The 27,747-nt window shown below is 44.4% G+C and overlaps 1 protein-coding gene across 43 annotated transcripts in view; it reads left to right on the forward strand.

Moving 5' to 3' along the window:
- The window catches only part of neb (nebulin), a 95,899-nt gene that overhangs the window by 50,631 nt on the left and 17,521 nt on the right, over window positions 1-27,747 (forward strand). For 13 of the 43 annotated variants that reach the window (XM_078174768.1, XM_078174775.1, XM_078174783.1 and 10 more), the window contains 48 exons: window positions 87-188; window positions 305-412; window positions 522-836; window positions 933-1,037; window positions 1,126-1,230; window positions 1,321-1,425; window positions 1,514-1,621; window positions 1,714-1,824; window positions 1,989-2,186; window positions 3,360-3,464; window positions 3,590-3,694; window positions 3,789-3,893; window positions 3,984-4,091; window positions 4,196-4,309; window positions 4,410-4,607; window positions 5,467-5,571; window positions 5,757-5,861; window positions 5,954-6,061; window positions 6,950-7,057; window positions 7,178-7,285; window positions 7,376-7,480; window positions 7,582-7,686; window positions 7,764-7,862; window positions 7,979-8,083; window positions 8,179-8,283; window positions 8,412-8,516; window positions 8,703-8,807; window positions 9,097-9,201; window positions 9,305-9,409; window positions 9,509-9,613; window positions 10,073-10,177; window positions 11,051-11,155; window positions 12,430-12,531; window positions 12,620-12,727; window positions 12,817-12,921; window positions 13,869-13,973; window positions 14,068-14,172; window positions 14,317-14,421; window positions 14,517-14,627; window positions 14,715-14,825; window positions 14,986-15,087; window positions 15,670-15,774; window positions 16,285-16,374; window positions 18,226-18,339; window positions 19,437-19,541; window positions 21,879-21,983; window positions 24,320-24,430; window positions 26,168-26,278. In XM_078174768.1, the coding sequence (XP_078030894.1) occupies window positions 87-188; window positions 305-412; window positions 522-836; window positions 933-1,037; window positions 1,126-1,230; window positions 1,321-1,425; window positions 1,514-1,621; window positions 1,714-1,824; window positions 1,989-2,186; window positions 3,360-3,464; window positions 3,590-3,694; window positions 3,789-3,893; window positions 3,984-4,091; window positions 4,196-4,309; window positions 4,410-4,607; window positions 5,467-5,571; window positions 5,757-5,861; window positions 5,954-6,061; window positions 6,950-7,057; window positions 7,178-7,285; window positions 7,376-7,480; window positions 7,582-7,686; window positions 7,764-7,862; window positions 7,979-8,083; window positions 8,179-8,283; window positions 8,412-8,516; window positions 8,703-8,807; window positions 9,097-9,201; window positions 9,305-9,409; window positions 9,509-9,613; window positions 10,073-10,177; window positions 11,051-11,155; window positions 12,430-12,531; window positions 12,620-12,727; window positions 12,817-12,921; window positions 13,869-13,973; window positions 14,068-14,172; window positions 14,317-14,421; window positions 14,517-14,627; window positions 14,715-14,825; window positions 14,986-15,087; window positions 15,670-15,774; window positions 16,285-16,374; window positions 18,226-18,339; window positions 19,437-19,541; window positions 21,879-21,983; window positions 24,320-24,430; window positions 26,168-26,278 (5,475 nt within the window). Of the gene's footprint in view, window positions 1-86; window positions 189-304; window positions 413-521; window positions 837-932; window positions 1,038-1,125; window positions 1,231-1,320; window positions 1,426-1,513; window positions 1,622-1,713; window positions 1,825-1,988; window positions 2,187-3,359; window positions 3,465-3,589; window positions 3,695-3,788; window positions 3,894-3,983; window positions 4,092-4,195; window positions 4,310-4,409; window positions 4,608-5,466; window positions 5,572-5,756; window positions 5,862-5,953; window positions 6,062-6,949; window positions 7,058-7,177; window positions 7,286-7,375; window positions 7,481-7,581; window positions 7,687-7,763; window positions 7,863-7,978; window positions 8,084-8,178; window positions 8,284-8,411; window positions 8,517-8,702; window positions 8,808-9,096; window positions 9,202-9,304; window positions 9,410-9,508; window positions 9,614-10,072; window positions 10,178-10,474; window positions 10,577-11,050; window positions 11,156-12,429; window positions 12,532-12,619; window positions 12,728-12,816; window positions 12,922-13,868; window positions 13,974-14,067; window positions 14,173-14,316; window positions 14,422-14,516; window positions 14,628-14,714; window positions 14,826-14,985; window positions 15,088-15,669; window positions 15,775-16,284; window positions 16,375-18,225; window positions 18,340-19,436; window positions 19,542-20,173; window positions 20,279-21,878; window positions 21,984-24,319; window positions 24,431-26,167; window positions 26,279-27,747 lie in introns of all 43 variants that reach the window. The other 30 variants (XM_078174776.1, XM_078174788.1, XM_078174791.1 and 27 more) reach the window with 11 other exon arrangements.

A 27,747-nucleotide genomic window follows, 5' to 3' on the forward strand; every position in this document is an offset into this window, starting at 1 on the left:
GTCTTCTGTTAACCCACCTGTAGTAAACTGACAATGACAGGTTTCAGTTTTTGGTAACTCAATCTTCTCTCTGTCTCTCTGTTTAGGCCAAGTACCGTGAGGCCTGGCACCAGGACAAGACCAAGTACTCACTGGTGGACACTCCAGTTCTCGCCACAGCCAGAGAGGTGGCCAAGAACGTTCACCCGGTAAGATGACTCAGTTCAACTGTACCTCGCCCTCTGTGTTATCCTCTCCTGTTATCATCAGCCTCATCAGCAGTGCGTCATCATAAACTTATGATAACGACTTCCATCTCTCGCAGCATCTGTACACCCAAGCCTGGGATAAGGTCAAAGCCACGGGCTACTACATGCCCGGAGATGCCGTGCCAATCAAGCAGTGCATCAGTACGACTAAAGTGCAGAGTAAGGTGAGTCGTGAGACAAAGTTACATCACAACAGGAGCATTTGTTAAAGCTGTTCTTCATTTATCTGAGAGCCTGGAAACATGGAGATCATGATGTGTGTCTGTCCCACAGCACAAGTACCTGGAGAGCTACCGTAAGCAGGTCGGCCACCACATTGGCGCCCTCAGCGTCAATGACGACCCTCTGATCATGCTGGCTATGAACTCAGCAAAGATCGCCAGTGACGCTCTGTACAAGAAGGACTTCAACAAGTCCAAGACCAAGTTCAACCTGCCTGTGGACATGCTGGCCTTTGAACTGGCCAAGAAATGCCAGAGACAAGTCAATGATGACCTCTACAGAACCGGACGCCTGCACCAGTGGACATGTCTGCCAGACCAGAACGATGTCATCCAGGCCCGCAAAGCCTACGACCTTCAGAGCGATGTGAGTGCCAATCACTCCGACCTATGGGCCATTATCATCATAGTGACACAATAAATTGACTTCTGTCCTAATACGTGTGTTGCTTTCTGTTTCCAGCACGTGTACAAGGCTGATCTGGAGTGGCTGCGTGGCTGCGGCTGGATGGCGGCTGACTCTGTGGACCACGTCAAGGTCAAGAAGGCCCAGGAGATTCTCAACGAGGTACGTTTACTGTGTTTCATTCAGTCTTTCATCCAGCTGTCAGTGTCAGTTTGTGGCGTCTCACCTCAGTGCTGTGATTTACCTGCAGAGACTCTACAAGAAGAACGCCCAGGAGTGCTTCGGAAAGTTCACCCTGATTGTGGACCGCCCTGAGATCCTGCTGGCGAAGATGAATGCAGCTAACCTCAGTGACGTAAGTACAAAACTGACACGTTCTACATTTAGAGAATCAAAGCAATAAACACTGATCAGATCTGAGTTGTGTTGATTCTTCGTCCTACAGCTGAAGTACAAAGAGACCTTCAACGCAGAGAAAGGTCTGTACATTGGTTCAGAGGACACGCCTCAGCTGGCCCACAGCAGGGAGGTGTCCAAGATCATCAGTGAGGTAATGTCATATCTATTATTACATTCATTTATGATTACTATAGACTGTACATCACATGTTGTCTCTAACTCTGTGTGTGTGATTTCAGAAACTCTACAAACAACACTGGGATGAGTCCAAAGCGACGGGCTACAAGCTGGACCATGAATACATCCCACTCGTCAGTGGCAAGAAGGGCAGGGAGATCGCCAGTGATGTGAGCGTCTGATCAGCACATGGAGTCAGGTCTTCCTCCTACAGAGTATAAATATCATATCATGAGACTCTTCTTGTTGTGGATCCTCCCAGGTCAAATACAAGGATACCCATGAGAAGGCCAAGGGTCACTACATGGCTGGAACCCTGATCGACTTCCCTGAGGTGGTGCGCTGTGGACAGCAGGAGAAGAACAAAGGACTGGTATGATGTCCACAACAGTTTGTCCATTTATTCCTCACATGTCAAGGCACCTTCATACATTCACACCTTCACACATTCACACCTTTATACATTCACACCTTCACAAGCCCAGGTTCATTCATGTCAGTAAAAACAGTGTCAGTACCTCTCCTTGGTCTCCACAGAGGGTCTACCATAAGGACTACCACCTCAGCAAGACCAAGACCCACCTCCCACCTGACATCATCGCTAACACGGTCGCTAAGCGCTGCCAGGACATGCTGAGTGATGTCATCTACCGCACCTACCTGCACCAGTGGACCTGCCACCCCGACCAGGAGGACGCCATCCGTGCCCGCAAGACCAACGAGATCCTCAGTGACGTAGGTTCTTCTTCAGGACACACCTGCTGCAGCTGCAGACGTCTGGGACACATGAACTGTTTTTAGATGTTACGTTAGATATACAGGCAGCGCAGCGCTGAGCGATTCATTTCATTTGATCCTCAGTGAAGTAGGTTCTTCTTCACGGCTCACCTGCTGCAGCTGCAGACTCTCAGACACAGTGAAATGTTAAGTCAGATTTACAGCTCCTCTACATGCTGCTCAGTCGTCACAGCTCACGGCTCTTCTGCCGACAGTGTGAGGTTTTTTCCTCTCCTCTTGTGCCCTGTTCATATTTATAGAATATATATTATCATTTTGATTTATGCCATTCTTTTTACATTTTTTCAATTTGTTTGTCAGCTAAATTATAGTTAGAGTTAAAAAAAAATCCACAGTTTTAAAAGACAAGATTTTTTAAGTTCTATAAATAAATGTTTTCAAAGTTAACGAGGAGTGATGATAAATAATTGTGATTATGATTTTGCCATAAATGAGCAGCCCTCAGGCAGTGTAACCATCTTTATATGTATTTTATATTGTTAATTATTATTTGTCAAAAGATCTTAAAAATCTGAGAGCTGGTATAATCTTGGAGATGTTCTCAATGTTCTCATGAAGTGAGAATTTTCTTTGTAATTACAGTTTTTATTTTACAGGCAGCTCATGTCACAGGACAAACGTCAGAGCTCAACCTGATATACAGTTTATACTGTAATACAATTATCTTCTTCTCTTAAAACTCAGATGTTTGTTCCATGACTGAACATAAAATATTCACAGTTAAGGACCGGCCTACGTTTCAGACTTTGTTGTTTTATAATCCTGCACGAGCTCTCAGATCTTCTGCTGCTCAGTTTTTAATGAAACACAATTATACGCACAAGAAAACAAGCAGCGTTTATTAACTCCAACATGACAAAGTACCTTAAAAAAAGATTTTTAGACAACAGCTAAAATCTATTTATTTAATTGATGATTTTCTTCTCACTGGTCCGTTTCTTCTTTACCTTCTATATTTTATCATCTGCTGTCAGTTTTTTTTTGTCCTTTTTGTTTGAATGTGTTTTTACTGTGAAGCACTTTAAGCTATTTCTCTTGTATAAAAAAGTGCCCTGTAAATAAGTTTATCATTATTTTAAATGTGTGTGTTTTGCTGTTGTCATGTAACAGGTGTTCTACAAGGACGACCTGAACTGGATGAAGGGGATGGGCTGCTACGCCTGGGACACACCTGAGATCATTCGTGCCAAGAAGTCGTACGATCTGCAGAGCGAAGTGAGTAACAGCAGAGAGCATCGTGGGACATCAGTAGAAATGTTCAGGTTTATTCTTCAGAAACATTTTAATGCTTCAGTTTGTGACACTGTGATAACGTGCCTGTGTGATATCTTCACTCACAGCTCAAATACAGAGAGGACGCCAAGAAGGAATTCAACAACTACTCCATTGTGACCGACACCCCGGCTTATGTGACGGCTGTGCTGGGCCACACCTGGGCCAGCGATGTGAGTCAGCTGCACTTTTACAAACACACATACACAGTGTTTGAGTTTAAACTATCCAAACTGAGTGCATTAATGAAACACCTGTCATTAACAGCTCAACTACAGGGAGGCTTATCACAAAGAGAAGCACATGTACACCACCGTCCTGGACACCCACGACTACGCCAGGTGCCACAACTTCAAGGAATTCTTCAGCAACGTGAGTTCAGGAAAAGTTTTCAGTCGATTAAAGATCTGTAGACGGCACGTTCACATGAACATGTTGATAATATCTTGTTTCTGTCAACAGAAAAACTACACCTCCACCTGGGACAAAATCAAAGCCAACAGCTACACGATTCCACACGACTCCCACTCCCTGCAGCACGCCAAGCAGCAGAAGGTCATCCTCAGCAACGTGAGTTTAACTTCCTGCTCATCTCGCTCCATCTTATCCCTGTGTTTTCTTTATGTGTGACCTTTCACCTCTAAGAGACAAAGTGAATCCTGTCGCCCCTGCAGGTGAAGTACAAGGAGGATTATGAGAAGTTCAAATCCCTCTACAGTCTGCCGAAGTCTCTGGAGGACGATCCCTCCACTGCTCGCTGCGTCAAAGCTGGAAAGCTGGTCCTGGATGTGAGTTCAGTTTGTTTCACCCTTTCATCTCCCACCAGTCTGCAGGTTATGTGCACACAACACATGTTACACACACACACCTGTCGTCTGTCTTTAACAGCGTCTGTACCACGAGAACTACGAGAAGACCAAGGCCAAGAACCACATCCCACCAGACATGCTGGAGATCGTGGCCGGACGCAACACCCAGAACACCGTCAGCATGATCAACTACCGCAAGTACCTGCACCAGTGGATCTGCCTCCCCGACATGCAGGTGTATGTCCAGGCACGCAAGGTCAACGAGCAGCTCAGTGACGTGAGTACCTGCCGTCAGCTGCACGTTCTCTGCTCGTGATTGTTATTAAAACTATACTGTCTTTTTAACGTGCTTTTTTATTAAAGCATCTGATACAGTTCAAGATAACAACATTATGTCTTCAGCCAGTTACCAGCTGTCTTCATATTTTAGTTCTATAGATACATTGAACATTTGAGGAACAGCAATAAGTTCGTGTTTAACAAATGAGACAAAAGAAGATGAAATTCAAAAAGAGTAGAAAGCTTCAATTGGTGTGTGTTTTCTAGTTCTAGCCCAAAAAATCCAAAAAGGGTGAGATTTTAATCAACTGAAAAACAGTGTTACTTTTGACAGCAGTGTTAGATTTAGTCTTAGACCAAAGTGTTTTTTTAGTTTCAGTTACATTTTACTCATTTTTTATCTTTAGACTAATCCAGTGAGGCTATTTCCTGTTTCAGAAATAAGAATTAAGGTGACAGGTTGTATAAATATTCATCAGCTGTGAAGTCTGGCGGCCGGTGGCTGCTCGCTCCGCTGCCGTTCAGCGGCTGGTGAAACATCCTGGTGCAGACTATTTACTGGAGTTTACCAGCCTGTCGCTCATGCTGCATTTGAAGATATTGCAAGCTTTCAGTGTCCGACAGACCACTGCTAACATTTTCATAAAGTCTCGTCAACGAAAATCAAACATAAATTTTGTCTTAGTTTTTATTATCAGGATTTATTTTTAGCTCGTCATCGTCTTGTTTTCCTCATGAAAACAAAAGGTTGTTGATAAAATGTGTTTGTCATAGTTTTCATCCGTGAAATGAGCACTGCTGAAAAACAAGCACATCTGCCAAAGTCACTGAATCTGTGTGTTGTGTTCTCTTCTCAGATCTTCTACAAGGACGACCTGAACTACCTGAGGGGTATCGGCTGCTTCGCCTGGGACACACCTGAGATCCTCCGTGTCAAACATGCTGGTGACCTTCAGAGTGAGGTCAGTGTTCCCAGAATATATTCATTCCTGTGCTGCTCCTCTGTTTCACATCCTCGTCAGTTATTGGGTTTAAATCTTCCAGTTAATCTGCCGCTGTTCTTCCATTAAGTCCTCCACAGGCTCATGTTACCTGGTGTTTAATCTGAGGTGATGCTGATCGCTGTGTCTCTGTTTCTTTATTCCAGAACAAGTACAGAGCCAAAGGTATCGAGGCTTTCAAGGAGTACTCAGTGGTGACGGACACTCCGGTTTACGAGACGGCCAAGCAGAACTCTCAGAACCTGAGCGATGTAAGTCATGTTCCCAACAGTGTTCACTTATCGTCTTTATTTTATTACGTAACAAAAACGCATGATCTCATCTTTTCCTTCTCTTCTTCCAGCTGCACTACCGCTACGATTACAACGTCAACATCAAGGGCACCAACACTGCTCCTCCTGTTACTGTGGACACAGAGAGGGCACGCCTGGCGAACTACATCCAGAGTGATGTAAGATGATATCCCTAAATATTAACTGTACCTGTACAACATATCTACTGTAGGAAGTTTTGCTTATTTCTTTTTTAATGCTTGAGAGAAGGAGGCTTTTTTTACGAGTCAGATTCTGGTCAAAGATTAAAGCCATGTTTCCTGTGGAGGGTTTGACACTGGTAGACCTGAGGGCCGATGCAGGTTTTCACGTCTGAGACAAAGTTATCAGGACCTCAGTTTTGTCGGAGTTTAGCTGAAGAAGCTCAAGTGACATCAGTTCCTTAACAGCAGCCAGGCAGTGATGGAGGGCAGCGATGACACACACATGTCAGAGTGTCATCAGCGTAGCAGCGATCATAATTCATAATTCAGTTTTCTGCAGAATTTTGACCTCATTTTGTTCAGTCAGGGTGTTTTAGCTTTCACACGATCATAGACAACCTGGAAAAGTTATGGAATCTCACAGTCAATTTTTCCAGGCCTGGAAAAGTCACAAATTAGTAAAACATAATTGAAAGTTTGGGAAAAGTCCTGGAATTTTGTTGTGTGTAATGAACTTGTTCCAGTAACCTTCTGTGGATGACCTTCCACATAATCTAACGTAAAGGCAAATCTATTTTCTGTAGCTGTCGACATAATGGAGCTCAAACATGTGTCGTAGTGTGACATCATGTCGTTGACCATCATGTATGTTTCTCTGTTTTCTCCGTGCAGTCTGTCTCTCCCTTCATGTCTGAATCTGACATGTTTGAAAATGTTGGGCAAGAAAAACAATGTTATTATGGAAAAGTTTTGAAATGTTGTTCATGAAGAACGTTCATGTTTGAACCGTGATGTTTGCGTGCGTACACACTGTGTGTTCTTCAGTCTGAACTGATCCTGTCTCACTCTGTTGTCCTCTCTCAGAACTGGTACAAGGAGGCCAACAAGAGCTTCATGCCGACTGGTTACTCCCTGCCCCACGACACCCCGCTCATCAAACAGGCCAAGCTGAACAGCGTCATCAACAGCAACGTGAGTACTGTCACTGTCTCCACTCATCCAGCTGAACCCTTCTTCACACAGCAATTCAAGCTTTTAGCCAGTGCGGGTTTGACGTTGCTGAATCATGTGGTTTTGCTTTTGTCCCGTCAGGTGAAGTACAAGGAGGCGTACGAGATGACGAAGGCGAAGGCCTACACTCTCCATCCAGAGGGCGTCAACTTTGTCAACTCAAGGAAGGCTCACAAGATCGTCAACGATGTACGATGACACACAGCTGCTATTGATATGAGACACATCAGTGACACTTTGCTGGGTAAAATAAATACATTGGTCTGTTTCCTTCCTCAGCGTCTGTACAGAGAGGACTACCACAAACACAAGGACAAGATCCACACAACCTACGACACCCCCGATATCAAACAAGTCAAGATGAACCAGTCCAACCTCAGCGACGTACGGCACCAGCCTCACACACTTTGTATTGTTCATTGTTCTGTATTTGTTCATGTAGCTTGAGTTTAATACGCCACCTTTTTGTTCCCCTCTCGTCTCAGTTGTGCTACAAAGAGAAATACTACAACAGCAGAGGTCAGCTGATCTCTATGCCTATCACTCCCGAGCTGATGCACTGCGCCCACGTCAATGAGATCACCAGCGAGGTAACTCAGAGTCTGACAGAGAGATTACAACATTAACTTCATCACAAATGTTCACTCCAGTCATTTTGTGTTCTCAGCTGAAATACAAAGAGGACCTGACCTGGCTCAGAGGCCTCGGCTGCTTCCTGTACGACACCCCAGAGATGATCACCGTCCGCAACATCACCAAACAGAGAGTATGTGTTTCAGTCAGGACAGAATATACCTGCACATCATTATCAGTCATGTTCAGTCACTGTCAGCTTCCTGCAGTGACATCACAGTCACCTGTGTGACTTCCTGTCTCCTACAGCTGACCTACCCAGTGGAGGCAAAGAAGAACCTCGCCAACTTCTCCGTGGTCCTGGACACGCCTGAGTATAAACGTGTGACTGAGCTGAAGAGCCACATGAGCAACGTGAGTGATTTTCCCCACACACACTTCATCACACTGTATGAATGGTCTCACAGTGACTGAGTTTGATTTGACTTTTCCTGCCTGTTTATTCTCAGCTGATCTACAAAGCCCAGAGTAAGGAGGAGATGGCCAAGGTCACCACCACTGTGGACTCAGTGGACATCACCAGAGCCAAATGGGCCCAGCAGCTGACCAACAAGGTGAGTTCAGACACTCTGTCACCCACTGACTGAATCTGATCATTATCTGTTTGTCTGCAGTACCTGTACACTGATCTGATAATCTAACCACTGTGTGTGTGTGTGTGTGTGTGTGTGTGTGTCCACAGTACCTGTACACTGACCTGGCCACTAAGGAGAGATGCCATTTCACTCCAGAAAACGAAACTCCACACATGGACCACGCCAGGAAAATGAAGGTCATCTACAGTGATGTAAGTCCTCCCTTCATCATTTCCTCTTCATCTTGGTTTCCTTGCTGCTGTTGTAGCTTCATAACTTCTCACCACTGTAGAAGTTGAATAAGTATGTCCCAACAGTCTCACTAGAAATGCTGTCAGTTACCAGATGAATGTAAAAACTGTTTCCTGACATGTTGTATGAACTCTGTCCTGCCTCAGAACAAATACAAAGACCAGTATGAGAAGATGAAGCACAGATACACCGCCATCGCCGACACTCCACTCCTGATCCGGGCCAAGAAATCCTACCTGCAGTCCAGTGATGTGAGTACGCTCAACGTCTGATCTTCATCACAAACAGTCATCGTCATATCAGTGCCATGTTTATATGTGTAATTATTTGTAGTTTTCCCTCTGACTCTGCTGCTCAGCCTTCCCTTCAGCAGTAAACCTCTCAGAGGTCGACAGATTCTTTATAGACATTTTAATTAATAATCACACATCACTGCAGATATGTGAGGTTCACCTTTGAATAATAATGATGATGACGTGTGTGTGTGTGTGTGTGTGTGTTTGATGAAACTCTGACACAGTTTGTTCTTCCTGTCTTCAGCTGCGTTACAAAGAGACCTTCGAGCTGTCTAAGGGACACTACCGCACAGTGAAGGACGCTCTGGACATCGTCTACCACCGCAGAGTCACTGATGACATCAGCGAGGTCAGCAGATCAGCTGATTGATTATTTGTTGTAAACATCTTTGCATGCTCATAATCAGACGTTAAGATCATTTTGACTTCCTGTTTGTTTCTCTGTGCGTCAGGTTAAATACAGAGAGAAGTACATCACCTCTCTGGGGACGTGGAAGTCCATCCCCGATCGTCCTGAGTTCTTCTTCAGCAAGATTGTCAACGACAACGTCAGCAACGTGAGTACAGTTCATTCAGATGATGCACGCTGTGTGAGACAGGAGGGCGGATAGAGTCACTGACACACTGTGTGACATCTATGTTAAATCCCTCTGCAGGTGAAGTACAAGGAGGACCTGGAGTGGCTGAGGGGTCTCGGCTGCTTCGTGTGGGACACACCTGACCTGGTGATGGCTGAGAGGAACAAGGCGCTGTACAGCGAGGTGAAGGATCTGTTGATGTCACACTTTGTCACCTGTAGTGTCATCTGATAAAATGATGTAGTGGTGCTGGCAGGATTATTTCAAGCTGTATGTGAGGGCCACCTGCTACACACTCACACACTGATGATACAGCCATCAGGAGCAGTCTGAGGTTCAGTATCTGCCCAAAGATACATCGACACGCAGACTAGAGGAGCCGGGGATCGAACCAACGATCTGATCAGTGGACATTGTGCACTTATTAGGAGAGCTTACATCCAACCCTGCGCGTCCTGTCAAGAGACACCAACACGTCATGACGACTTATTGACTTCCTGTTCTTAGCCAGATTCATCTGTAGAAAACACTGTACTGTATGTGATGTTTAAGATTCAGATGATTTCCTATGTTGAAGGTTCTTTAATGGAGCCGTGTGTTTCTCTGCATGTTCCTGATCTCAGTTTGATCTCTTTGTGACAGAGAGTGTACAAATCCTCCTTTGAGAAGAACAGAGGCAACTTCAAGTACACCAGCGACACTCCATTCTTCCAGGCTGCCAAATATGCTTCCTCCATCATCAACGATGTGAGTCCCTTCACCCTTTCAGCCCACACAGTACCAAGAAACACTGTTATTATCATTAGACTGTGAAGTCGACACTTTAATCACATCTCTCTGTCTTTGGTGCGTCTCTGTTGGACTCTCAGCTCTGAGGTAACTGTAGTATTTATGACCTGATCTTTTTATTAAGTGTATAAAATGTCTCCTTCTCATCGACTTGTTTATTAACCGTCCTTTGTGTCCTGGAGAAGTTTCGTCACATGTGGCTGCATGTTGTTTTCTGGACGTTTGTCTTTAACTTCCCTCTGACATTCTGAGCAGAGATCCTACAGAGCTGCTTATGAGAAAACCAAGGATAAGTTCACCGTAACTACCGATGATCCTAGATACGTCCTGGCCAGGGAGAACAACAAGATGAGCCAGGTAAACGCCCCGGCTGTGCTGAACAACCGGCCTGCTACGTCCGCTGCTACCTTCAGTCCGGCCCTCCAGACCTCTCACACTGGTGCATGAGGCCGTCGACAGACCTGCTGCTGGTCGTCGATACGTTTCTCTTCTTGTCTGTACCTCGTGCTGTCTCTTTCTTTTAGGGTCGCTGTAAACAGTGCCACTTACAGAACAGCTGCTGTCTTGAGTGAGCAGGACTCTCCTTCATCTGTGCCGTCAGCGAGACAGTTCAATCTGTCCTGGTTAAACTGGACTCATTAGATGGAAGCTGAGCAGCACTTCCTGTCAGTCTGAAGGCACAGATGAAGGACAAACAGCTCCTCCGTCACACTTGGATCTCCGGAGTCCTTCTCCAGTCCTCCCAGTGTCACTGCTGTTTATCATGTGTCCTCAACTATGGCATGCTGTGTGTGTGTGTGTGTGTGTGTGTGTGTGTGTGTGTGTGGACAGGTGAGGTATAAATCCAGAGCAAAGGATCTGCTAAGGATTGGTTGCAATGAGCTGCACCGTCCCGACATCCTCACAGCCCTTTTCCAGTCCTCTATGACCAGTAAGGTAAACCTCCCAGAGTGGTGACCGCTGGTCGCTCCGTCCACAAACCAGCAGAACAAACGTCTCACTTTGTTCATCTGTTCTGTTTGTGGACACGTCATTAAACCCACTCTAACTCCTGAAGGACTTTAACTGCCACACATTCGTCCCTTCACTTTCATCCTCTAATCCATCCATTACCTGTTCACTTCTTCATCCTCATCTCATCCATCAGTGAACCTTTAACTCATCTAAAAATGCAGTGCAGCAGACGGACGGATCGACCTATCGTCTGCTCCAGTCTGTTGGTGGCAGGAATGTTTAACAAGCCAGTAAAGTTAGCAAGTGCCAGCATGGTTATCCACAGCTGCCTGGACAGTGCACGGTTGTGTCACTCTGTGGGCCTGCACATTTTAAACTACTTTAAAAGAGTCATGGAAATGGAATAAAATACTGTGGAAACCTTAGGGAAACATTTTGAAGATTCATTAGTTAATATGTGAGAAACGCTGATAAATTGATGTCAGATTATGAGGCGATTAATTTATTAGTTGATGACTAATGAACAAATCTTTGCAGCTTTAGTTACAACATTACAGCAGATATTTATCTGGATGTTAATCACCCACTGACTGTTTTCTACCCATAAGACATTTTTTATTATTTAACATTTACTGTCTCCTGAGTAAAGCTCATCTTTAGCAAAGCCCCTGTATATACGTACACCAGCTTCAGATTCAGTGAGCGGTAGAATCAGCTGGTCATCGTGATGAGCTGCGTGGGCACTGCAGACTGTAACGGTGGTAACGTGTCATCATCCTCATCTTCACCTGGAACATAACTGCATGTTTTTAAAAACTCTGCATGGCTGCACTTCACTCATTCTGTGTGAAAGGTGACATCATCCATGTTAGTCTGTTGTCATACTGCCAGAGATCTGTCCAAGAAATACAGGAACAGGAAATGTGTTTCCTTTGACACCTGAGCTTTATTAGGTAATAACAGAAAATGATTTAAAGTCAAATGACCGTCTGAATTGACATCACTGGATGCTGAAAGGTGACGTCTTGTCCGTCACTGTCTCTCCTACTGAAATGATCTTTTCTGGAGCACTCCAATGACTCCTTTAAAGAATCAGTTCGTCCCTTTTCTTGGATAATTTCTGTCTGTAGCTGCATGAATTCAAATCAAGACACACTGTCAGAATACACACTAATAAAAGCAGATTATTACCGTGTCAAACTGATTACGAGTGGCACTAACTTTCTCTTTGTTCACACGTCACCATCCTCCTTCAGTGGAGGTACAGGGAGCAGTATGAACGTGCCAAAGACAAGTTCACCTCCGTTCTGGAGACTCCAGAGTACGAGGCCCACAGACGCAGCAAGAAGATCGGCGATGTGAGTTTCTGACTTTGTCCAGTGAGTCCCTCATGATTTGTGTTTGGTGTCTTTTGATTGGCTCCTGACTCTGACGGTTGTTCCTCAGATCATCTACAAGATGGAGTACAACAAGACCAAGGCGAAGGCATACACCCTGCCTTATGACACTCCTCACCAGCAGCACATGAAGAAGGTCAAAGACATCACCAGTAATGTAAGTCTCCCTCTCACACCAGCTGCACTTTGGTTTTTACATAAAGGAATAAGAAGCTGACGTTTGTGTTTTTTTTCTGCATCTCACAGCTGAAGTACAAAGAGGTGTACGAGAAGTGTAAGGCCCAGATCAACATGGACCCTGAGGCTCACTCCATCCGTGCTGCCAAGGAGGCCTACAAGAACATCAGCAACGTGAGTGTCTTTCATGGAATCAGGAAATACAGGCGCGAGGGGAAGTGGGAGATTTTTCTTTCTGCAAAGCAATCACATTTTTGAGTGGTTTTAAAAATCTACACAAACATCAGAGCTGGTGAAAACTGCAAAGTTGTGCAGTGATTGAGCTCAGGCGTGGTCAGGCGTGGTCAGCAGGCTCTGTGTATGCTGTACGTTGGGACATAGTCTCTTTGATAGTCCTGAAGTTAGGGATGCATATTTTCCCATCAATTTGAACATATTTTTAATTCGCTTTCAGTGGCTCCGTCCTGCTGAAAGTCAGCCATTTTGATTTTTTTATTTTAATTTTTAACTTGTTTTTAATCCCCTTAATCAGATTTATTTATTTATTAAGACTTTAACAAAGAAAAATTTTCTAAACTGTTTGAGATCCACGTCGTGTCAGTATTGAGTCACAGCTACAGCACCTCCTGCTAACACCAGGACGTCCGGCTGATGTGACAAAGATCATCTGTCTGCACATGATACATAGCAACATGACGTGGACACAGGAAGTGTTACAAAATTTGCACTGTGACATCTCCAGTGCCAAATTATCCACGTTGGAAATAACTTCTGGGGCGTCGGTGGCTTAGTGGTAGAGCAGGCGCCCCATGTACAAGGCTGTTGCCGCAGTGGCCTGGGCTCGAGTCCAGCCTGTGGCCCTTTGCTGCATGTCATCCCCTCTCTCTCTCCCCCTTTCACACTTACCTGTCCTGTCCATTAAAGGCAAAAAATGCCCAAAAAAAATCTTAAAAAAAAAGAAATAACTTCTGAGTCAAGCGCGCAGTGTCTGATGGCGTCCTGTCAGCCCCCCCGACCTACCCGTTCATCGCTGCCTGCAGCTTAAATTATTGATTAAAGTTGAACTCAAAATAGCTGAAAATATTAATCTGATATTTGATTTTTTTGTTTTTTGTTTATAGCTTGACTACAAGAAGAAGTATGAAGCCACCAAGAACAAGTGGATCTGGACAGCAGACAGACCCGACTTTGTGAATGCTGCTAAGAACTCCCTTCAACAGAGTGATGTGAGTCGGTGCTGCTTCTTTTTCTTTAGGTTTTTAAATATATTTCTAGTTCTACAGTTTTGAACTCACCGTGCACCTGTTGTTTCCTCCACAGGTTGAGTACAAGTATGACAAGGAGGTGATGAAGGGCTGTGTGATTCCCGTGGTTGATGACAAGCTGACCGTCCTGGCCATGAAAAATGCTGAAATGGCCAGCATTGTAAGTTTGTCCACGTCTGTCTGACCTTTTGTTTGATGATGTAATATTACCAGAGGGCAGTGAGCTTAGAAACCTTAAATTAAACTTCAGACCTGACTGTGTGACACGTTGTAAACTAATCCTGTATGTGCTGCTGCCGTCCAGGTGAAGTACAAAGACAAGTATGAGAAGGCAAAGGGCCACTACATCCCCGTCCAGGACACGCCTCAGATCCTTCACGCCAAGGCTGTGCGCACTCTGGCGTCAGAGGTGAGAGTCAGTCAGGAAAAGAATCAGATGTATTAAACTATACAGCTGCTTTTATGACTTCACCTCTACACGTGTTTCTTCATTTTCATCCTCAGACCAAATACAAGGAGGCCAGTAAGAAGGAGATGCAGTCGGGCTCGTTCACCACTCTGCCCGAGACTCGTGACACGGCCCACAGCAGGAACGTCAACAAGCTCGTCAGCAAGGTACGACTGTCGATCTCAGCTCAGTCGCATGAACCCTGGACTGTGTCTGTGCTGTTCGCTCTGACATTTCTCTCTCTGTCTGCACAGACCGTGTACAAAGCCAAGTTTGAGAAGGAAAAGGGCAAGTCAATATATAACCACATGATTGTTCCACCTGATGTTCAGCACGCCATGGGAGTGGCCAAGACTCAGAGCAGCGTGAGTCGTCTCCACCATTGTTACTAAAATGTGGTTATATTGATTTAACTGACAGCACACAGTCTCCATGTTGGGAAGGTTTCACCGCCTCTGATGTTTCTCTGTTGCTGTGTTTGTGGTACATCCTGTACTCTGTCTCCTCCTCTGCCCGACACCACAGGTGGCCTACAAGAAAGACGCCAAGGCCAACCTGCACTACACCACTGTGGTCGACCGTCCTGACATAAAGAAGGCCACCCAGGCCTCCAAACTCATCAGTGGGGTAATCAGCAGAACAGAAAACCCATCAGCACAGTGCACAGTGTTCAACAATCAGCCTCCCTGTAAAGCCTCATTATAAGTTCAATTCAGAAGCTACAGGGACTTTTACTTGGTTAAAGGAGGGTCAGTGAAATAACTGAGCTGCATTTAATTCCCCTCTGACACCAGCAAAAGAAAACACTGAAAGAAAACTCAAATACTATCATCCCCCTCCTCACATGACAATACAGGACAGATAGATTAAAAAGGTAACTGGAGGAATCTTCACTTTAATAATGATCCTCTTCCCCTCCTTGATGAAAGTGACCAGAACGAGGAAAGAAATGTTTAATGTCCACACTTTCAAATGTAAAAATAGAAACCAGGAAAAATATATAAAAAGGACTCAAACTCAGCAGGGTGGGATCAGGAAGAGAAATAATCTGGACTTAACTTGTTTGTGTGCTCCGTCTGTACGGTCCCTCACACACCCTGGTCACACTGCTGCCCCCTCACAACCAGAGATGAACACCAGTGAACACCAGTAAACACCAGTTCTAGAGTTTGTACGTGCTTCACTGATTCTTCTTCTTGTCTCCGTCAGATCGGCTACCGTGACAAGGCCCGTGAGGAGGCCAGCCGTGGAGGCTCTCTGGTCCACCGCCCAGACATCACTCTGGCCACTGAGGTGTCCAAGCTCACCAGCCAGGTACACTGAACCAACCAACCAGTCACCTGTCTCATGACGCTCTGGGACAGTCGAGCTGCTTTGACACTGGTTCCCTGCAGTTACCGTCTCATAGAACATGTTTTATCATCATCATCATCATCAGTCAGTGGAAGCTGTTTTACTCCCACAGAGATCTTGTGTGCTGGTCTCACTGTCAGACCAGCTCCCCTGAGTTAATGTTTGCAGACCAGTGTTGCTGTGTAGATGCTTAGCAGCAGTCCTTCAGGCCTAACAATGAAACCAGCAGCTCCTCATAGTGCTTCCTCTGCCACCCATGTCTCAGTCTGTCGCTGCGACTCCATCAAAGTTCATTTACATGTTTTAACTGCTAATGTCATTGTACATGTCCCCATCCTTAAACCTACACTGCTCCATCCTCCTCCTCTCCTCCTCCTCCTCCTCCTCCTCCTCCTCCTCCTCCTCCTCTGTCCTCTTCCATGATGTCCCAGTCTGTGTGTTCTCATCCCTCCATCTCACTGCGCTTTGTAGGTGGACGCCAAGCGCTCCCTCCACGGAGCAGCTTCCTATGATACGCCCCAGATGCGCCACATTAAGAAAATGAGTGCCGTGACTAGTGATGTAAGGAGGTTCACGCCCTGACACTGAAGCTGTCTGTCTCCTCTGTCCTTCTGTCCTCTTCCTGTCCATCTGTTGATTTGTGATTTCACTGCAGGGTACCTCTCTGTTGTAGCATTGTGTGCACCCTCTGCTCTGTAGTGTCCCTGACAGGCTGTGGCTCACTGCTGGGCATAGACAAGCCTTCCTGCATGCTCTCCTGCTGATACTCTGTGTTTCAACATTTTCTCCTGAGTCACTCAGACAGTGAACCTTTACCAGCTTGCACCTGACTTCCTCTGTAGACCCGTGTCTTATAGACACTATGGAGCTTCTTCCTGTCGATGTGACACCAGAGGGCAGTGTAGACTTTCTAAAGATGTTACCACAGCAAACAAATTCACTATAAATGTTTATTTTTCAGAGATATTTTAAGGATATCACTTTGTCTCTCTTAAACTGAATGATCCAAACCAGGCTGCCTCTGAAACACCACCATGGTCACACTTACCTGTCTCTTCCATATATACTTTCATATATATGAAGTTTATGTTCTGGTTATTTAAATGTTCACGCTTGGCACTAAGAGTCATCGTAGTGCTCAGATCAGAGGATCAATTAGGATTTACATCAGATGCCTTCTAATGTCAAGTGTGAACTACGATCCAGTCACCAGAGGAAATGTCTGCACTGTATGTTTCTGCAAACCACATGTACTTTACATTTCTAAGTTACTACCATGTATCCTCTACTATATTATCAGTGCGGTGGATAACGTGTGGTCAGATTTAGTCACAAAAGACATTTGGTAATGGTTGGGAAAAGATCATGGTGGGTTTGAAACATTCTGTTTTCTGGGCATCATCCCGGCTGGAAATGCAGCGACATCATGGTTAAAAAGGTCTGGTCTCGTGGCACTAATCCATCTGGAGATGCAGCAATGTCTCAGTAAAAGAACAGCTGTTTTTCTGGGCGCCATCCCGGCTGGAAATGCAGTGATGTCTTTGTAAAAGCAGCCACCCTTGTGGCACTGTCATCAGTGAAAACATAGGGACACTCATGTTTGGTGGATGGTAAATGCTGTAAATGCAGCTATGACCGGTTTTGTTGTTTGTTGGTTTGAACAGGTTGTTGGTCTGCAGCTTGGCAGACATCTCGCTGAGGTGACACGCCATCCACCATCTCTTCCACCTCCTGATGTGTATGAGGCAGCTCAGATACTTTGTGACTTTAGAAACATTCATAAGCAACGTATGAATCAAACAGATGTATCAGTGGTTTGCAGAAACGCACAGTTTACATTTATTCTGGCGACCAGGGCGGTAACGTAGCTCAGCTGGATCCCAGCACATACTGGATACGTCTTGGTGCGAGGCACTCGGTCTGACCAGTGTTGTAGGGCGTCTCCACAGCTGACCTGTTTGGTTTGGACCCTGATGGGACTGATATTATGACGTGTCTGGAGTCGTTTGTGATCAAACACAGAGACCTGTGAGCAATAAAATACAAAGCCTGGAACCAAACTGCAGATGTGAACACACCCACAGACACACCGTCTCTGCCCTTTGATTTGACTGCTAAATGAAAAAGAGGAAACAAACCGATGCATGAGGAAATCACTTTATAGGATCCACAGTTGTTTTTGTTGTATAACAAGGGATGCAAACTGAATCTGAGGTTTAATATCTGAGAAGCATTCCTAGTATGACATTTAAACCAAACTATCCCTGAGAGTCTCTCGTCCCTTTTTATACAACACAAGAAGCATTATGTCGTCTTTCACGTTTCCAGTGGGATGGCGTCTGTGAATCTTCCACTGTTCATTTGTCACCAGTACTGCTGCTGCTAACTGTCACATGTGTCCTGCCCACACAGCTGAAGTACAAGGAGAAGTTTGATAAGGAGATGAAAGGAAAGAAGCCACAATATGACCTGAAGGACAGTAAGATTTACAAGACTCTGAAGGATGCCAGTGTGCTGGCTAGTGAGGTAGGTGAGAGCCGGCATCGTTTCCCTCTGACAGCAAACACCACCTCATTCTGTCAGCCGCCTGTCAACACACACACACACACACACACACACGCGCGCGCACACACACGCACACACTAGGCTACGATAACAGCTCCTCACACACTTAATGAACACTTATCCAAGGAGGTTCGATGGAGGTCAGCTCACCCTCAGTTTGGAGAAGCAGACAGGATGATCGTCACTGAAGCAGAGTGATGAACAGCTGTGGACGGGGCAGCAACAAAACAAATATTAGCCACTTGAAAAACAGTATCAGCCTAAGTGTACGCTATCATGCAAATATTTTCACCACTTTACCTTTCTGTCAGACAGGAAGTCATCAACAGCTTCAGTTCCACATCCAGTCTTTTGACAAATCCACCAGACTCCATTTACAAAAACAGTCATTTCACCTCATTGAAGACGGGAGCTGCTGGACCACGCTGCCTCCAGGGTTCACACTGACCCTTATTAAGTCTTAAAAGGCATTAAATACGTGAATCTAAAATCAGGCCTTGGTATTAAAATGTCTTAAAGTCCTTAAAGTGCTCAGACATGGGAAGTTGCTTTTTGAAAACTCAAAAATAATTGGTAACTTCTAAAACAAAGAAAAATAATTTACTGAATGTCTTTTGCATCAACATCACTGACTAGTAATGTTTTTGGGCGCCCGGTGGATCAGTGGGTTGAGCAAGTGTCCCATATACAAAGGCTGTGTCCTTTCTGCTGCAGCCGTGGGCACACACAAGACTGCCTCTGCTTTTCAAAATAAGGAAATAAGGTCTAAATAGAATAAACAAGTACAAGTAGATGAATACAAAATACATGTGGAAATATGATTATCTGGATTATAAAACTGTATAAACTGTGCTCCACTCGTTGCTCAGCACTCCTGCCTGCTTCTCCAAACTGTGCTGACTGACCTCTGCTGGATGTAACACACTGACTGTGGTTAAAGACCTCATACAGCCCACTTCAAAACATCCAAACTGTCCCTTTAACACCAAAACTAACTCCTTCATTGAGTAAAAGAGTTGATATCCAGATCTGTGATAATCATATGTCATCACCTGCAGGTGAAGTACAAAGGTGACCTGAAGAAGATCCACAAGCCTGTGACCGACATGGCCGAGTCTCTGTCCATGCAGCACAGCCTGAGCACCAGCAAACTGTCCAGCGACGTAAGACACCATCTTCATCATCATCATCATCATCATCATCATCATCATCATCATCATCATAACCCTCTCACACCCCACCCAGGAGGCTGCTGGGAGTCAGTTCACTTTCAGTGGTTCATTGAAACGTGTCTGAATTCAGCGTCTCCGTCACCTCACGTTAACGTCCTGCAGATTATTCACCATCTCATCCACACATCCTTCACTCCGTCACCTCACATTAACGTCCTGCAGATTATTCACCATCTCATCCACACATCCTTCACTCTGTCACCTCATGTGGTAGTGACCCTGACCCCTCTCACCTTTGACCTCCTCAGTTTGATTTATTTCCTCGTGTAGTTCAAACAAAACTTTATTAATGATCACGTAACACAGAACTCTTCCATTGATTAAAGATCATGTTCATACGGTTTATAACGGCCATTTTTAATTTCCGCTCATGTCATATTTATTGACATTGCTCAGAGCTGTTTGATCATTAACATATATAATTAATATCAGCTGTAATAATGTTAACATCACCTTTGACCTTTTGGTACGATGTGTAATGGATGGAGTAAACTCCAGACAGACGCTCTGTTTCTGCTCTGCTGTACTGAGCTGTCTTTACTTGACTGGGAATTCCCCTGTAGTACTGCTACAAGAAGAAATTTGAGGAGAGTAAGGGTCACTACCTTTTGATCCCTGACACACCTGAACAGCTCCATCACAAGGAGGCTACTGATCTGCAGAGCAACGTAAGTCACACAGACGCAGGAGAGGTCGACAAACACTCCACCCACCCTGAAAACACCTCTGTGGGTTTCAACTGTCCAACACTTCACTGCCAAACACATGTGTCTGCTGTAATGAATGAATGAATGAATTTTTATGATTGTGTCACGCCCAGCCCGCATGGCCTCACAAGATACCATAAGCTTGGTCCAGGGTCAGAGTCCAGCAGACAGACATTCAGATGCATTAAAAAGACAAAGCAGCAGAAACATGAGGTCATGATGAGGTCATCAGTTTGTGAATCACTCATAAAGACATTTATTATGTAAAACTGAAAAGAGAGCTTAATTAAACTTCTCTTCCAGACTTTACAGCAACACTGTCAAACTTAAAGAGGCAACAGATAGGATTTGTTTTTTTTAGCTTGGCGCCACCTAGCGTCAGTGGTGTTGCGTTGCACTGTGGCAACGACCAAATTGAGCGTGGGGATCAGAGATAATGAATAAAATGTAGGCTGTAAAGCCACCAGTATACCTCTGTGTATATGTAGAATGAGAAGGTGTGTGGACACTACCAAATAAATGAGTAAAGAGACCGAGCAACAATTATCCAAACTTTGTCCGTCTGCCATTGTGCTCGTGACTCAACTATCTCATGCCCAACTCCTTGTAAGGACCAGCTCCAGTCCCTGATTGGTTGACCGACCAGTTTCACAACACATGACACGTTTCCTGCTGTAAAGCAGATTTTTTCCGTGAAATTTCGCCCCCAGGGGCAGAAGCTTATTGCAAAGATTGCAAAGCCACTAAGTAACCTATGTAAACACTGATAGTCTGATTTTACTGTGGACACTACCCTGTGCAACCCACATTATTTTCATCATGATATATTTAGGAAGAGATGCTGTCTGTTGCCTATTTAAACATCAAACTGAACCACTTTTGGTCATCTGAGCACCAGAACATGTCATGGTGTACACACAACATTCACTCTCTTAAGTCAACAGAGTTTGTACAATATAAAATAAAATGGATCTCACATGTTCTGTTGTGAATATTGTTGAGTCACCTGATCTCAGTGTCTGGAGGAGGAACAGCAGCTCTCAGCTGTGACACTAAACATCTTTGGTTTCTAGATAAACGAGATGTTACAGATGGTTCAGGACCAAACTTCAGTTTTATCTGCACATATGTTCTTAGTTTATGACACTGACAGAATGTTTCCAAAACATTTCAGTGACAGATTTCTCTTAACAGAGTTCACACTGCAACATAAGTTATTCTGTAAATATACATCATTTATATCCACCTCCTCAGAGACTGAACAGAGACTGAACAGAGCTCTTTACAAAGCTTGATGTTGTATCTATATCTTGTTTCCTGCACTGACAGGAGGATGGTGTCAGTGTTTTAGACTTTTGAAATCAGCAGTAGCAGTTCTGATGCTCGCTGTGATGGATGACACAGTTTTTATCTGTTCTCCTAGTGAACTGCAATAAATACAAACCTGCATATGACAAAGTGTAAATATTCTGTATAATAAATGTCAGACTGCGTGTTGAAGACATTTCACATCACAATATAAGAATCATTTGTTAACATTATATCTGTGTGTGCTGTGCAGGTGAAATATAAGGAGAAGTATGAGAGGGAGAAGGGTAAACCCATGCTGGACTTTGAGACACCAACATATGTGACGGCTAAGGAGGCGCAGCACATGCAGAGCCAGGTAAATACACCTTCAGCCTCCTGTGTGCTCACAGTGGATGGAAGAACCTCAGTGCCTGCTGTATAGTCATATATTAACCTGTACTGTGATGACTCTGGGTACATGACGATGATACGCTGCAGCTTGTTGGATGTTCAGCTGTTTATGTCACAGAATGTTTCTGAAGTTTGGAGAAACCTTTTACACGCCTTTAACGCCAGTTCATTATATCAAGACTATTCATCAGGCACAGTATCTTATAAAACGTTTCATACTACAGAGCCTGTTTCTGCCTGGTCTTTACATGTGTGTCAGTGATCCAATAACAAGTGGACGGCCGAGGCCGAGGCACGTCTCCGTTTTGTGTCTGTCATGCAACTCCAGAATTTCAGTCAGTCATACCTTGAAAAAAACTCTTTTTTATTTAGATATACACATCCCCCTTTCTCTTCTTGTCCTTCTCCAGGTACAAAATGTGTTCCTCATGTTTTGTATTCTTGTATGATTATTGAATATAGATAAATAAAGTAAAAAGCTGTGTCAGTAGAGCTGGAGATATCGCTGTCAGCAGAATTCAGCACGCCATTGCCCATATGGCAAAATGGCGGATGGTCACAAAGCGCTTCGTCCAACTCATCATTAAATGAGCAAGTTACAGAGTAAGTCACCAAAACAACCACCACGTCCTGCTTTGATGACGCATCAGGACATATTAGTGTTTACACAACAGAAGATACGTGGTCAGACCACGTCAACACATGTCAAGTCAAGTCAAGTCAAGTCAAATTTATTTATAAAGCACATTTAAAAACAACCCAAGTTGACCAAAGTGCTGTTCAGTTAAAAATGAATAAAAGAGATACAAGTGAAGTGAAATAATAAACAGAACAAAAACAGCAACCAACATAGATCAAGGCACAAATAAACACATAGGCAACATCAGAAGGACTCTAAAGCTTTAGTAAACAGGAACATTTTTAGCCTTGATTTAAAAGAGTCGATGGAGGGGGCAAGTCTGACAGAGAGGGGGATGTTGTTCCAGAGTCTGGGCGCTGCGACCACAAAGGCACGGTCATCCCTGAGTGTAAAATAAGTGTGTGGAACAGTTAAAAGCCCTAGGTTAGCCGACCTGAGGGGTCTGGAGGTGGAGTATGGGGTTAAAAGTTCTGTCATGTAGGAAGGAGCCACTCCATTCAGGGCTTTGTATGTGAATAAAAGAAGTCTAAAATCAATACGGTGCTGCACTGGCAGCCAGTGGAGAGAGGCTAGGGGGCACCTGTCAAAGGTCTAGCGGCAGTGTTTTGTACTAGTTGTAAACGGGAGAGAGATGACTGATTCATTCCAGCGTAAAGAGAGTTGCAGTAGTCCAAGTGAGTGGAAATGAAAGCATGGATGACTTTTTCTAGGTCCTTGAAACTGAGGAATGGTTTGATTTTTGTGAGATTTTTGCAAGACTGTTGGATATCAGGTTGATGTTGTCAGAGGAGTCAGAGAGAACAATTTCGGATTTAGCTTTGTTTAGTTGAAGGAAGTTTACTGCCATCCAGGACTTTATTTCATTGATGCAGTTGAAGATTGGTGAGTTTGGATTGGTCATTTGGTTTGAGGGGAAGATAGAGCTGGGTGCCATCAGCATAGCAGTGGAAAGAGATGTCATATTTTTGAATGATTTGACCGAGGGGAAGCATGTAGATGGAGAAAAAAGAATGGGACCTAGGACTGAAACTTGTGGGACTCCACAGGAGAGAGTAGCTGGGGGTGAGGAGAGTGTGCCTATGTTTGTGTGCCTATCACACTGTGCCACTCGTACTAAGAGCTGACCACTTGTGATCAGAAGACCTGAGACACATGTTGGAGTAAACAGGCTCACAGGAAATGATCACTGTGTGTCCCTTTTATTGTCTGCTCTTTACTGGCTGGCCTGGGAGAATAAACTGGGAGAAGGCAGTGTAAAATGTGTTCACAGTAAACTTAGGCCTGGTGTATTTTTGCTCCTTGATCCTGAGTATAAGTTCAGACTGCTGATCTGACTCCAACCCTGCAGAGGTGACAAAGGTAAAGTATAATCTGAACATCTCTATGGAGCCTGGATTATAGATATTTAAAACATTTATTCTGATGATCATCGTTAAACTCCAGACTCCAAACATCAGAGTTTAAACTCCCACACTCTACAAACACACTCATGAACACACTCATGAACACGCACAAGACCTCACATTCTCAGACTGTACATACGGGGACTGGTGTCGTTATGAGGACGCTGGTGTGAATGAGGTAATGAGGTACCTGCATTGTGAAGCAGCGCTGCCTGCATGTGGTTATCTGAGCTCTGTCTTTATCTTTGCGGCCAATAGAAAGACTATAAGAAGGACTTTGAGGAGCACATGAAGGGCAAGAACCTCTCAGGCTTGGAGGTCACGCCCGCCATGATACATGTCAGAAACGCCACCAGAATAGTCAGTGAGGTAACTAAAGGACTCTTTTTAAATCCCTGACGACCTCCCCTGTTTACCTCACCTATTCTTTATAATCATACTAAGACTGTATTCCAACCATGGCCCCTCCTCCTCTTCACTACCTCTGATTTTAATCCCACGAGTGCTTCCCTCCTCCCTGACTCCTCATAGGTCCACCTGAGCAGTTAAGTTTTAGTTTGTCTGCATGATTCACTTCACCGCCCTTAACTCTGAATAATACAACAAACTGTCCTCCCCCCAAAAACAACGACCACACAGGTCATCTGTACAGCAGCTTGTTACAACCCATATCTACATTTATCGATTGGCGGCAGCCTCCAGTGGCAGCAGATATTATGACGGGAGCAAAGGAGGAAGTCAGATGATCTCGTATAAACAGCGACAAATTCCAAGTCAGGCCCACAGGAAGTGCCAAACTCTGTATTAACAACCTACGAGTCTGTCACGTGATGCCACAGGAGATGCCACATGAGAGCCACACAATTAAATCAGTTTATTCCCAATCAAGTTAGCGGAGCGCTAAACCAGAAGCTAGCCGCTTGGCTGGTGGAGTCTCTTGTGCTCCTGCTCCCTGTCACGTTACATATTTATTGTAAAGTTAAGTAGGTTAGGTTTAGTAAAAGAAACATGGTGATGACGTACCTTAAAATAACTCAAAGTTCACTTGGTTTCACACAAACACTTTACTTCTGGAGGAAAGTCCTGTGTTTGATTGACCATCCACCACCACAACCTGCTATGATAATAATAATCTTTATCCTACTTCCTTCTGTACTCCTGTCATTGCACTGGTCATGTGATCACAGCCTTCTCAATTACGTAGGTTATAAACAAACTCATGATTGCATAAGTTATGCACAAAGTCTGGCATGTTACTTTTCTTAGGTACACATACAAACAGTGCAGAGAACAGCCTGCTCATTTAGCCAGTTGTTAGCAGCTGTCTTTTTCTAGACACATAAAAGCTTCTGAATTCACAGTGGGTTATTTACTGACTTACTTATGTCGCAGAACAAAACATGAATGTCTCTTCAGCTTGTGTGAACCACAGACTTTATTTCAGACAACTCACCAAAATCCCGTTCAGAACACACATTGACTTCAAGACGAGGGAACATGCCATGCTAAAATGCTAACTCCAGGTTTTAGGACTCGTTGCTGCAGCGCTCTGTTAGAGGGTAGAAACAATGACCTGTGAGGTCGTCTGGGTCGGAGGACTTGCTGAAATGCAACGCTCATATATTTCCCTTCTCTGTTCGCAGAGCTTCTAGTTCAGTAGTTAGGATGGTTTGTATTTGTGGCATCTTGGACTCATAGTTTTAACACTCAGGAGCCAACTAACAGCTTCATGTTCAACAGTGTGTGTGCATGCAGTCATGTCAGTCAATGAGGTGAAATGATGAAATGTTCTGGTGATGTGTTTTGTTTTCACTGTATCTGATAAAATGTGTTTGACATGTCTTTTATCAGGATTCTTGCCGAAGTCACCAACACGTCCTCCCTCTGTGAAACTGTAACAGATGTTGGTATAATACATGTAAACCCTGAATCTGTCAAAGTGTCTTAGGCTGTTATCCTGGTAGTGTTGGTGACTTTGAGCCCACAGGTGTACTGTCTGTCTGTCTGTCTGTCTGTCTGTCTGTCTGTCTGTCTGTCTGAACGCCTTGGCCTGGCCTGCCTGTGTGCCCTTCTTGCAGCTCTCTCTGTTCTTCTTCCGTCCTGTAGAAAGAGTACAGGAGGGATCTAGAGGAGGGAGTGAAGGGTAAAGGGCTAACTGTACTGGAGGAAACTCCGGAGCTTTTGAGAGCAAGGAATGCCACTCAAATCCTGTGTGAGGTATGGCTGACTGAGAAGTGATGGAAACACCATCACACTCTCAACTGAGTGCCTTCCCACAATCCTGCTGTGGTGCACCATCTGCTGAATCCTCTCCCCTAACTGAGCTTCATCATCACACTAAAAGGGCGACTGCTGGGTGTGACTTTGATCCTTGCTTCATGACATCACTAATCTTTCAGCACCCTCCTTTCTTTGATTCTTATGAAATGTTCTTACAAGTTAAAACCTTCTCCTTCATCTGTTTGAGTTCCCACGGGTTCCTCTCACACTCGTCTTCTTGTAATGTCCGATAAATGTTCCAGAGATCAACCTCAGATGTACTGAAAGCACATTGTGTTGAGGTTTAATATGAAACATGCAACACTCTGTATTTATTCAGGATTTTATCTTTGACTAGTTTATAGTTACTGATTTCACAGCAGACGTAGCTGCAGCCCACCTGCACACAGGAAGAATAACAGAAGTGCTTAGTGCTGTAGGAAATAGGGATGAGCCAGTACGTCATCATTTTATCTGCATCCTTTCAACCAACTCAATTATCTGTACCTGTATCCATACCTGGAATGGGCGGGGTTTAAAGAGGAAGTGGCTGGGGCCTAACCAGACATCACTTAATTTTAGATCTGCTCGACCCTGGTGGTCAACAAAGCATCAAGGCTGTGCACAAGAAGTCAAGACTTTACATCATTTTAATTGAGCTCACTGTTTTTGTTAAAATGTGCTCTGGGGGAGGTTGATATTTGGAACGAACATCAGACGAAACACTGTGAAGAACTTTACGGGTTTTTACATAAACTGAAATAATGAAAAATGAAAGTGGAAATAGACGATAACTCGTTATGAAGTGAATGTTAACCACACAGTGTAATGGTGATAGAATAATGACATCATTGGAGTTTAGATTGGTTTCCTTCAAGCCTCTCTTAAAGGGCCAGTGTGTAATATTTGGCATGGTTTATTGTCAATCTGAATCTGAATCCGAATATTCTACCCATTAATATGTTTATATAAGTGTATAATCACTATAAAATAAAATTCGTTTGGTTTTCGTAGCCTTATAGTTATGCTTTTATATATATATAGCAAGGGCCTTGTTTTAGAGAGGTCGCCATCTTGCGCCGCCATGTATGTACAGCAGACTGAGTGGACGATCCAGCCAGCCAGAGAACGCGTTTCGCGTGTATAAATGAACCAATGAAGACAGCGGAAGGAAGGAAGAAGGAGGAAGAAACAGCAGAGAGTGTTAGTAGTTCGTCGATGGAGAGTAGTGAAAAGTTTTTTTAGTTATAAAGTTTGCGAATGGACCACACTTACCACACAACAGGAGAGAATGAACCCGAACCGTCATCTGCGAGGAAAAGAAGACGCAACTTCACTCCTTGTGATGCACCCTCTGCGGCGCTTTTCCTCCTGATGATATATCTCCCCAACGATGGCAGCAGTAGCACCGAATCCCATTCTGTGCA

This window comes from Epinephelus lanceolatus, chromosome 14, assembly GCF_041903045.1.
Source record: "Epinephelus lanceolatus isolate andai-2023 chromosome 14, ASM4190304v1, whole genome shotgun sequence".
In the NCBI taxonomy this organism is placed as follows: Eukaryota; Metazoa; Chordata; class Actinopteri; order Perciformes; family Serranidae; genus Epinephelus; species Epinephelus lanceolatus.